The sequence below is a fragment of the Heterodontus francisci genome, chromosome 41, assembly GCF_036365525.1.
Source record: "Heterodontus francisci isolate sHetFra1 chromosome 41, sHetFra1.hap1, whole genome shotgun sequence".
Classification (NCBI taxonomy): domain Eukaryota; kingdom Metazoa; phylum Chordata; class Chondrichthyes; order Heterodontiformes; family Heterodontidae; genus Heterodontus; species Heterodontus francisci.
The window spans coordinates 30,942,595-30,954,502 of record NC_090411.1 but is presented as its reverse complement, the minus strand read 5'-3'; the positions used below and the strand labels follow the sequence as shown (position 1 = coordinate 30,954,502).

General features: G+C 44.0%; 1 protein-coding gene across 1 annotated transcript; it reads right to left on the bottom strand.

Moving 5' to 3' along the window:
- Positions 1–9,225: 9,225 nt before the first annotated feature.
- LOC137353670 (potassium voltage-gated channel subfamily A member 2-like) lies at positions 9,226–10,689 on the bottom strand. The gene has a single exon (XM_068020030.1). It carries the CDS (start codon positions 10,672–10,674, stop codon positions 9,226–9,228), a length of 1,449 nt encoding a protein of 482 aa, XP_067876131.1. The 5' UTR covers positions 10,675–10,689.
- Between the last annotated feature and the right edge of the window lie 1,219 nt (positions 10,690–11,908).

Below are 11,908 nucleotides of genomic sequence, written 5' to 3'. Positions count from 1 at the left end.
ATGTGCCCTAGATCACTGGACCATGATTCAGATACTGCCTGCTTTCCCCTTCCATAGCTTAGGAATGCTGAGCCATGTTGCACAGGCTAGGGCTTAAATCTGAAACCTGCTAATCTGTGTGGTTTGACTGTACAGTACCTTTACCAGATGAGCCACCAAGGTGCACTTTGAGTGGGATATTAAAGAAGAAGTGATGTTACAGCCACTATGAACAGGCAGTGGGCAAAAAAACGTGTGCGTGTTTTGTGCAAACGGACAAGAACTGGTATTTCTTTCAATTCCAATCCTTCCAGGTGAAACAGTGATTCATGTGTACTTCTTTCTATCTCTAATATCTATTTGGTTATATCTGGTATGCTTCCTGCTTAAGAACATTAGAAATAAGAAAATAGTAAACTATATGGCCCCTCGAGCCTGCTCCACCATTCAGTAAGGTCATGGCTGAACTTTGACCTCAACTCCACTTTCCTGCCCTATCCCCATATGCTTTGATTCAGTCATGGAAGATTGCACTTTACTCATATCCAAGGTTAATCAGCTGCTATCCATCGGGATGATGAGAAGTGACCATTTGAGACGAGACTGGAGGGCTGCCTGTACCCATGACTCCATGGCTTAGTACATTCTACGCTATAAAAAGCAGAAAGCTGTCAGGTTGTTTATTCAAGGTGGCAAATTGCAGATAGGTAATTGGGCAGTGCAACAAGATGAAGGAACTTGCTCAGATTCCTGGTTGCAGGATGTTACTGTGCAGAGCTCTGTTGGCTGAAACACTACAGGGTTAATGTTTGCTCCGGTCAGTGTAACTCCCTATGGCAATGAGCTGCAGCTGTTACAGCACCATTTGATCTGTCAGACATCGAGACATTGTGTTGCTCTGTGATGTGTCTCTTTAGCCTTTCTGTTTGTGAAGGTTGGTGCTGATAAATTCTGCTTAATCGGGAGCATTGTGATGAATGATTCTATTTAATTTCCAGCTAGAGTGCATCTTTATACAAGCTCTCAGCCCTGCCACATTGATTTTCTTAATCAATTTGTTAATTCTTGATTGGTATCAACCGCCCACAGCCCTCCCCAGTCTTCTGTTTGCCCCCAGCCAAGGAGACATCCTCAGAATGTCTCAGGGCATTTGTAAACAATGGGTCACTTTCAGAGTGCAGTCAATAACAGCAAAATCAACAACTTTCATTGATAATAGTGCCTTTAATGCAGCAAAATGTGTCAAGGCACTTCACAGGAGCGTAATCCAACAAAAATTGACTCCGAGCCAAAAGGAGAAATTAGGACAGGTAATGAAAAGCTTGGTCAAAAGGGAAGGGAGAGGTAGAGAGGCACAGAGGTGTAAGGAGGTAGCAGAGTTTAAGGTCTAGGCAGCTGAAGGCATGTCTGCCATTGGAGAGCAAAAGAAATCTAAAGGGATTAACCCTAATTGGTAAGTACATGTTCTTCATTGTAAGTAGACAGTGACTAGCTCTGTATGTGCCCCTTTCCCATCCACCTTAATACATAGATTGTCTTCCTCTATGTGGGTTTTCCCAGACCACACATTTTCTCCACTCCAAAAGATGGGCAGGGTGATCTCATCCCACTAGGGTTGGACGTATTCATCACATGACCTCCCGTTCCAAACCGTCCCACCCCCACACTCCTGTGTTTGGTCGCCCAACATGCCCATCCTCATAGCGCTTTGCCATACCATGCCAGTTAGAAAGATAACAATCTTTATTAGTTGACTGGATCATCCTTGATGGTCCAACACCCTTTTTTTTTTACCCCAATATTTTTATGTCCAGGTGATTTTCTCCAGGAGTTGCTAGTAGCAGACATTTATCGTAATTTAGTTCCTGGAGACTCAAAGACAATCCAAGATTGTTGGCAACTCTACATCTCAGGCATCTGCCACTCTACAGCCTGCAGTAAAAATATATGCGAGTACACTGTGCACCTGTGCAGAGTTTGCAAGTTCTCCCTGTGACTGCGTGGGTTTCCTCCGGGTGCTCCGGTTTTCCTCCCACATGCCAAAGACTTGCGGGTTGATAGGTAAATTGGCCATTGTAAAAATTGCCCCTAGTGTAGGTAGGTGGTAGGAGAATTGAGGGAAGGTGGGGATGTGAGAGAGAAAAAATTGGGAATAATGTAGGATTAGTATAAATAGGTGGTTGATGGTTGGGGCGGACTCGTTGGGCCGAAGGGCCTGTTTCGGTGCTGTATCTCTCTATGGCTCTACACTCAGTGGTTGACCATAGATTCACCCCTGTGTCACTGTAGGCAGATTCTATGCAACACTTGTACCTTTCCTGATTTTATGGCCTGGATCAAGAACTTATCATGTGCTGAAATGTGGTTCCAAACCCACATCCTCTTGACTATTGGTGCAGGATGCTGGGGAATCACTGCACGGCCTGTCACTAACCAGCTCCTCATAGCAGATTTGCTCTCGGATTGTAAAACTGCCCCACTGAACTTTCATTAGGCCGTGTCATACGGCAACAGCTGAAGAATCCACTCAATCACTGTCTGCGCTTCATCTGTTTATGAGAAAACAGTGACTGGCCTTATCAGAGATAATTCCACGACTTAGGTTACTGCACGCAAATAAAGCCATCGCTATTTTATTTAAAGTGCTTCCATCTGCTATCCCAGTATTGGGGCAGTTACAACATTTGCTGAAATTCATGCCCACCAAACAGCCATCGTGAGTCTGAGCTGATTCAACAAATCAGCGGTTGGTCCATTACACTGCACAGGTATAGACTCAGCCTTGAATCAGTTCAGGCTGAACGGGCCCTTCTTGATAGATCAATTCTGTCTAAACACCTCGTTACTGTACTCCAGAAATGCATCTAATTGTCTCTTAAATGCATTTACACTGCTTTAGTGGTTGTGCCAAATAACTTGTTCCTCAGGTCTGTTCATTTTTGGGGGAAAAGTTTCTTCCTGACTTATCTTCTTACTCACAACTTTCCAATCTGTGACTCTAATCTGAAAACTTTGCCACAGTTTGCTATAAGGTCCTGATTTTCCATGTTTGCATTGTTGGCAGCATATTAGAAAATCACCACTGTGCTTCCCATGAGTTTACATCCAATAATATAAAAGGACAGAAAATCAGGTGTGCCACGTCCATGATTTGGTGATATAGGAGTAGCAACACAGTCTCGGAAAATGGTATATATTATCATGCCCCTTGAATGTAGTTATCTGTAACCTATACTTAAGAACAGGAGTATGTCATTCAGTCCCTCAAACCTGTTCTGCCAGTCACTAAGATCATGGCCCCCTTGAACCACCTTGATTCCCTTACCCAACAACAAATCTATTGATTTCAATCTTGAAAATTTCAATTGACCCACAGGACCAACAGACTTTTAGGGAAGAATGATTCAGGATTAACAGTATTTTGCTGTACACATGCAAGCCTATGTAAAGTTTGAATGTAATGTGCAGAGTTGGTATTTTTCAAGGACAGGGAGAAATATAAACCACTCAATGGGAACATTACTGTTAGAATCTTCTCAGGAATCCTCTTGCCACGTGTCGAGGTATCTAGAAGTAGAGCTGGACAGTGTTTAAGATGTTTAGCATTGCATAAGGCTATCAGATTTGCAGCTAATTTCACTGAATCTGATGTCCTTTCATGACACTAAATAATTGCCAAAGTGCATCTGGACTTTGTGCATAAGTTTGGCGCATGACAGCTCCTTAATCAGTAAATGCTAACTCCACTACCAAATCCACCACCAATTCTACCACTTATCTGATTGCTCCGACATTACTATTACTCCACCTTTTCACAGCATACCTTCAGACTGTGCCCCCACCCCCACCCACCCCACCGTCTCACACTGAATTAAAATAAGTTTTCTGAAGGAGACCAAAACTAGGGGCCATAAATATAAGATAGTCACTAATAAATCCAATAGAGAATTCAAGAGAAACGTATTTACCCAGAGAGTGGTGAGAATGTGGAACTCACAAGGACAAGTAGTTGAGGCAAATAGCATTGATGCGTTTAAGGAGAATCCAGATAAACACTTGAGGAGGAAAGGAATAGAAGGATAAGCAAATAGGATTAGATGAAATAGGGTGGTAGGATGCTCTTGTGGAGCATAAACACCAGCATGGACCTGTTGGGCTGAATGGCCTGTTTCTTTTTCTTTTATTTGTTCGTGGAATCTGGGCATCACTGGCAAGGCCAGCATTTATTGCCCATCCCTAACTGAGAAGGTGGTGGTGAGCTGCTTTTTGAAGCACATGCTGTAGGTACATCTACAGGGAGGGAGTTTCAGGATTTTGACCCAGTGATGCTGTAAATTCTTTGTAATTCTATGTAAAGTTTAAATAAACTTCTTCATGGGTGAGCTTTGTGCATGTATGCAGCCAATCATATTGCATACATGAAGAAGAAGGAAGAGAGTGTTTTGGGAATAGGTTGGGAAGAGGTAAGCAGAGTGGAGCATGATAACTGGCATAGACCAGTTGGGCTGAATGGGTTGTTTCTATTCTGTACAATCCATGCAATTCTATGCTTGTAATTGTGGAATGGCTCTCAATACCTTTGCCTTTTTAAAAATTTCCCTCCAACCAGTCCACTCGCAGCAGCCTAGAAGATATTGCTGAGTGCGAGTCAGGAAACGGGGAGTCCATTGCTCTGGTCACCCGTTTTGATAACTCATCATTTTCAGTTCCAGCGATTCCATGTTGTTGGATTCACAAGAGAAATACAGATGAGGCAGTCCATTTGGTTTATCTTCGCTCGTTCCCCTGGAATGCCTGCAACTTTTTCCATCACAACATCCACTAAAGTGATTCCAAGGTTTTGTATCCATTGCCCTTCTTTATGTGAAGCATTTCTTCTTGATGTCCATCCAAATTGTCCTTTTGTCAGTTTTAACCTATGCTGTCTTGTTCCAATGCCTTGGCTTACCTTGAAGTTACGTTCCTGGTTTACCTTCTCTCTATATTGGTTAGAATCTTGCATATGTCCACTCATTCTCCTCTTCTCTAGACTGAAAATCCCAAGTTTCACTCAGTTTTTCCTCATAACTCAATTATTTGGTTCAGGGATTAACCTTGTGACACCTCCTTGCATAATTTCCCAGTGCCTGAAACTCTTCTTAGTGGCTTAGTGCCCATAAATGACCACATTACTCAAGGTGCAATCTGACCAGAGAGCTGCACAATTTAAATAAGACTTCCAGTGACTTGTGGCTCAGAAGCAAATTCCAAAATATCTGATACTCTTTTTCAGCACTAAATGAGGAGTACGCGATTGATGAAAGTCATTCCAGTGTTCTGGCCAATTCCTCAACCAACACCACTTAGAACAGATTATCTGATCGTTATTAAGTTGCTGTTTGTGGGAGCTTGCTGTGCACAAATTGGCTGCTGTCTTTCCTACATAACAACAGTGACTACACTTCAAAAGTGTTTCATTGATGTAAAACTTTTTGAGACATCCTGAGATCGTGAAAGGTGCTTTATAAATGCATGTTCCTTCTTTCCATTTGCAATGTTGATATTTGAGAGTTTAATACTCCCATGTATATTATACACAGAAGCCAAGTCAATGGATGAGTCAACTACAATCTTGCACTGTAAATAAGGCAATTTCCAACAGCTCATTGTATTCCAATTCAAATTACAGAACCATCTCCAATAGCAACAGTGGTACAGTACATTACTGGCCTATATAAGCTGGTGGGTCCCAAGGAGCTTCTGATAACACTGCTGTCAGGTCTTTAAATTGTAGGGATGCCTTTGAGAGCACTGTTTTCATCAGTGGCACCCTCTATCATAAATGCATTCATGCTGTTCAAATCCTTGTGCTCAAATCCCTCCATGGCCTTGCCCTTTGCTCCCAATCACTGTAACCTCCTCCAGCCTTACAACCCTCTGGGATTTCTGCGCTCCTCCAATTCTGGTCTCTTGCGCACCCCTGATTTCTTTTGCCCCACCATTGGTGGCCATTTCTCCCATTATCTAGGCCCTAAACTCTGCAATTCCCTCTCTAAACCTCTCCATCTTTCTACCTTTCTCTCCTCTTTTGACACTCCTTAAAACCGATTTCTTTGACCAAGGTTTTTGTTACCTGTTCTAATATCTCCTTATGTGACTTGGTGTCAAATTTGTGTCTGATAAGCTTCTGTGAAGCACCTTAAACATAGGAACAATGAGATCATTGTCAATCTGCAACCTAACTCCATATACCCGCCTTTGTCCTTATGCCTTAATACTTTTGGTTAACAATCTCATATTTACAATGAACAATTGACCTAGCATCGATTGCCATTTGTGGAAGAGAGTTCCAAACTTCTACCACCCTTTTCCTTGAAGAAGTGTTTCCGAATTTTACTCCATGCCCCCTAGTCCTAGACTCCCCATCTAGCTGAAATAACTTCTCACTATCTACCCTATCTGTTCCCCTAAGCTACCGTAAAGGTGCTATATAAATGCAAGTTGTTGTTGCTGCACTGACAATCAATGATGGAAAAAGGCATGGCTACTGGCAACCTTGAGGCCTGTTACCATCTGTACCACCATTGAAATAACTTTTCTGACACTTAGCAGTACCCTCTTTCCTGAATATAAATTTGAAAACTGGCCTTTTTGCTAAAAAAAAAAGCTTCCAAAAGTTGTGCATGTGCAAATTGCCTGCAAAGCTTTTAATATTTAAAAAATTACATAATACATTTAGATTGATCCTGTTTTATGCCAGTAGAAACTGCAGGGCTGGGAAAGGACTAAAAAGCCTAAAAGCATAAAAAGTTATGATAGAAAGAGGAGCGAGAGGCTTGAGATTGGCAAGGGCCAGAATAGGGCAGATTTTTATAGCACGGAAGGAAACCATTCGGCCCCTCATGTCTGTGCCAGCTGTCCGAAAAAGCCACTTAATCCCATTCCCATGTCTTTCACCCTTTAAAATTTTTCTTTTTCAAATATTTACCCACTTCCCTTTTAAAAGGTATAACAGATTCTGCTGCCACTGCTGTTTCCGGTAGAAAATTCCATGTCATAGAATCATAAAATCATAGCAATTTACAGCACAGAAGGAGGCCATTCGGCCCATCATGACTGTGCCATCTGAAAAACATCTGTCCAGCCTAGTCCCAGTTTCCAGCTCTTGGTCCATAGCCCTGTGGTTTACGGCACTTCAGGTGCATTTCCAAGCATTTTTAAATGCAATGAGGGCTGCTGCTTCTACCATCCTTTCAGGCATTGAGTTCCAAACCCCCACCACCTTCTGGACAAAAAGGTTTCTCCTCAACTCCCCTCTAATCCTTCTGCCAATTACTTTAAACCCATGCCCCTGGTTATTGACCTTTCTGCTAAGGGAAATAGGTCTCTCCTATCTACTCCATCTTCGGAACTTTATGCGCCTCAATTAAATCTCCCCTCAACCTCCTCTGTTGCAAAGAAAACAAGCCCAGCCTATCCAATCTTTCCTCATAGATAAAACTCACAACCCTTGCATAAAATAATTTCACCTAACTTACCCCTTTTTTAATCTTAAATTTATACCCCCAGTCACCAACGCAGGACCAATGGAAGGAAATAGTTTGAACTCCCAATCTGATTAAAACAGAAACAAAATGCTGCGGATGCTGGAAAATTGAAATAAAAACAGAGAGTGCTGGAAATACTCGGCAGGTCTGGCAGCATCTACGGAGAGAGAAACAGAGTTAACATTTCGAGTCAGATATGACTCTTCTTCAAAGAAGTGTCAGGTCCGATTCAAAACATTAACTCTGCTTCTCTTCTCCACAGATGCTGCTAGAGCTACTGAGTATTTCCAGCATTCTCTGTTTTAATACCTGATTAAACCAGTTGTCTCTGCATAGCAACTCCCACGAAAAATAAGATAGCATGAACACCATGTTTTGTTATTTTTTAAGAGAAATGATTTTGAGGATTGAGAAGGTTAAATGGACTGATAGAAGGTCCCTCGGTGGGGAATCTGCTTTCTTTCCTTTACATGAGGGAAAGGAGGGTGGGGACAGGGACAAAAATGTCCAGTCACGTCCCCGTTCCCCACCCCCCCCCAAGAGATGTTTTTCAATGGGGTCAGCAAATAGAATGAAATCTTTCTTTTCATCTCTACCTAGCTCTGGTGACTTTGCAAAGAAAGAAAGAACTTGCATTTCTATAGACCCTTTCACCACCCCAGAACATCCCAAAGACTTTACAGCTAATGAAGAACTTTTGAAGTGCAGTCAATTTTGCACACAGTAAGCTCCCACAAACAGCACTGTGATAATTAGATAATCTGTTTTACTGACGTTGGTTGGGGGACAAATATTGACCAGGACACTGGGAAGAACTTCCCTGCTTTTCTTTGAAAGGTGCCTCAGTATCTTTCGAAGCCACCCTGAAGGACAGACCGGGCCTCATCCAAATAACGTCTCATCCAACAGATGGCACCTCTGACAATGTGAGTGCTCCCTCAGTACTGCACTGGAGACTGCAAGACAGGGGTCTGTGTTCAAGTCCCTGGTGTAGAACTTGAACCTAAAACCTATGGACTCAGAGGTGAGAGTGAGCCATGGTTGACACAGTTGTCTATTAAAGCACTGTGATTTTGAATGGAATGGAGCTCTGGATTCAATCAACTGTATTTACATTAAAACCTTGTCATTGAGTAATATCGAAATGGTGTGGGGTCCTTTACTATTACAGACTGCACACATTCAATTCATTGAAGATTTTTACATTTCACTGATGTAAGTTATATGTTACAAACACTACCACCAACAGCCGGCCAAGTCCTTTTTTATTCCGGATAAATAAATATCAGCAAATACCCATGCATTTTGCACCTTGCACGCTTTAAAAAATAATAATAAATAGGACGGGTCCACTAGGAGAAACAAATTGCCAATTTCCTCTGAGGCTGAGGTAGTCATTCTCAACCCAGCCTGAGTCTTCCTACCTTCAAAAGAAATACTGACAGCCCACTCTTCCCCCACGCCCCCCCCCCCCTTGCCAAAACACGTCAATAAGTCAGACTTTTTGTTGTGAATTTTTACAAGCTTGATTTGTCTCTCTTTAAGCACAAGTTATGGTTGACTGGTTACAGGATTCATTGACCCTCCACCCCGAAACCCCACCACTACCCATTGCTGGAGGTAAACCAATCAACTCCAAGAATTAAGTGTAGTTTAGATGATGCATTTGATTTTTTTTTTTGCATTCATGTTTAAAGCAGCTTCAAAAGAGGGAACCAAGTCAAACTTGGGTGACCAAGGCTTTCCTGTTTGGCGAGCTGGTGGATTCTAGGTGTCCACTGTCAATAGGGCAAAAACCATCCAACATGTCATTTTGTAGAGGTGCGCAGAAATTGTTAATAAGATCATCTTCCACCTCTGTGCTTTTCCCAGTCACCGATTGTGTTTTGGGACTCGGGGGTAGGTAAGGGCATGTCGTCACATGTGAATACTGGGTCTGATCCTCACTTTCGATCTCCCTGTGATAGAAGTAACTGAAATTGGAGACAATCACAGGTACAGGTAAGGAGATGGTGAGCACACCAGCAATGGCACAGAGGGATCCCACGATCTTGCCTCCCAGAGTCATGGGGTACATGTCTCCATAGCCCACGGTGGTCATTGTCACAATTGCCCACCAAAAAGATTCGGGGATGCTGGTGAAGATGGTGCTCTTGTCTTCTGCTTCAGCAAAGTAGACAGCACTAGAGAAGAGGATTACCCCGATGAAGAGAAAAAAGATGAGGAGCCCCAACTCCCTCATGCTAGCTTTCAGAGTCTGCCCCAGGATCTGCAGACCCTTGGAGTGCCTGGAGAGTTTGAAGATTCTGAAGACCCTGACCAGACGAATTACTCTGAGGATGGCGAGAGACATGGCTGGTTGGGCCACCCCACGCTGTCTGGCAAACTCGGTGCCCAGGGCCACAAAGTAGGGGATGATGGCCACAAAGTCGATGATGTTCATGATGTTCTTGAAGAAGCCAGGTTTGCTGGGGCAGACTATGAACCTCAGCAAGAGTTCAAAGGAGAACCAGCAAATGCACATAGTCTCCACTACAAAGAAGGGGTCGTGGAAGGGGTTGATCGCGACCTCTGGGTGGGTGAGGTTCCCTCGATGAGGGTGTATTGGCAACGTAGGGTCCTGCTCATCCCTGAATTCGGGCAGGGTCTCTAAACAGAAGACCACTATAGAGATCAGAATTACCAGTACTGAAATGATAGCAACAACCTTGGCAGGGGGCGAGCTCTCGGGGTACTCAAAGAGCAACCAAAGCTGTCTTTGAAACTCGTTGTTCGGCATTGGTTTCTCCTCTTCCTTGAGGAAACCCTCATCCTCACGGAACCTAGTCATCGCCTCGTCTCCCAACTCATAGAACCGCAGCTCCTCCATGAAGACCTCTAGGGAGACGCTATTTGGTCTTTTCAACCTCCCCCCGGACTGATAATAGTACAAGATCGCGTCGAAACTCGGGCGGTTCCTGTCGAAGAAGTACTCGTTCCTCAAGGGGTCGAAGTAGCGGATTCTCCTCTGGGGATCTCCCAGCAGAGTGTCTGGGAACTGGCGAAGCGTCTTAATCTGGGTCTCAAAGCGAAGCCCCGACACATTGATGACCACTCTCTCGCAGCACTCGTGGTGGCCTTGCCTGCACAGATCATAGCTTTTCTGATAGTTACACAGAGATTTCTCCATGGTCTCCAAGGGGGGAAGGGAAGGAGGGGGCAACTTCCTTCCTCCGTTGATCAGAAGAGAAGGAGCCGTCGCCTTGACATGTTGCTGCTTCAGGTCTTCACAGTAGCAGCGACCCAGGATCTCTGCAAGGTTCTGGAAGAGAGAGGGGCGGGGGACAAGAGCTGCTTGTGTGTGTGTGTTTTTTTTTGCAATATTAAACAGTATATCGTTTTGCAGCCAGCCCCTCCTCGGGATCAAGATCAAGTTTTCAGCCAACTCTAGCTGATGACACAAAAATAAACCTGCCAGGAGCCGCCTCTTTAACACTCTCGATGCCTTTATTCCATTGACTTCGCCAACACCGAGAATCTCAGCCTCCCCGCTAACACAAGGATTTTCCTTCTTTGCAAATTGCAGTCACTGTGATTTTTGTTCCATTTCTTTCCCTCAGTTTATTTTCTCCCCCCAGGATTTATTTTTTCCACATTTTTTCATGCTTCCCCCCCCCCCCCCCCCCCGCTTTTCAAATTGTTTTTCTGTTTTTCCCATTTTCTTTTGTGCTTGAAGCTCTCAATTTTACTTTTTAAATCTTGCTGTCCTGTGACATTTGTATTCGGCCCTTTCCCTCCCCGCTGATTGTGCTGCTCCCTGTTGCACTCTCTGCTATGTGCATCTTATTTCTTGCCTGCTTTTTTATTTTTCCTTCTGACTGTATGTCCTTTTCTCTCCGACATCAAATAAACAGTTTTCCTTATTTCTCAAAAAATCTAAATAAAATGACAGAAAGCCTGATCTCCAATCCAAAGTTTGCACCTGACAACATACCTGAGATAGCAGGGCTGTAATTTAAGTGTGCTAAGAATAAGCACATCAGATTTTACCTGCGAGACTGCTGGAGACTCATAGAGGCGTGTACATCATAGGTGTGTAGATCAGTGCTGGCGTTATCCCCTTCACCGTCAGGTCAGATTACCTGAAGGTGCTGGGGATATGGTTCGGAAGGGCCGGGGCATGCACCAAAACATGGGAGGAGCGAGTAGCTTAGGTACGACAAAAGTTGGGCATGTGGGGGCAGCGATCTCTCTCCATTGTGGGTAAGAACCTGGTCATCAGGTGCGAGGCGCTCACGTTGTTGCTGTACGTGGCCCAGGTCTGGCCCATACCCCACTCCTGCGCTGTGGCAGTCACCCGAGCCATTTTCCGCTTCGTCTGGGGATCTAAAATGGACCGGGTCCGGAGGGACACCATGTTCAAA

Bases quoted from the DNA above. Each gene is read 5' to 3' on its own strand.
- LOC137353670 (XM_068020030.1), bottom strand. From the start codon at position 10,674: ATGGAGAAATCTCTGTGTAACTATCAGAAAAGCTATGATCTGTGCAGG.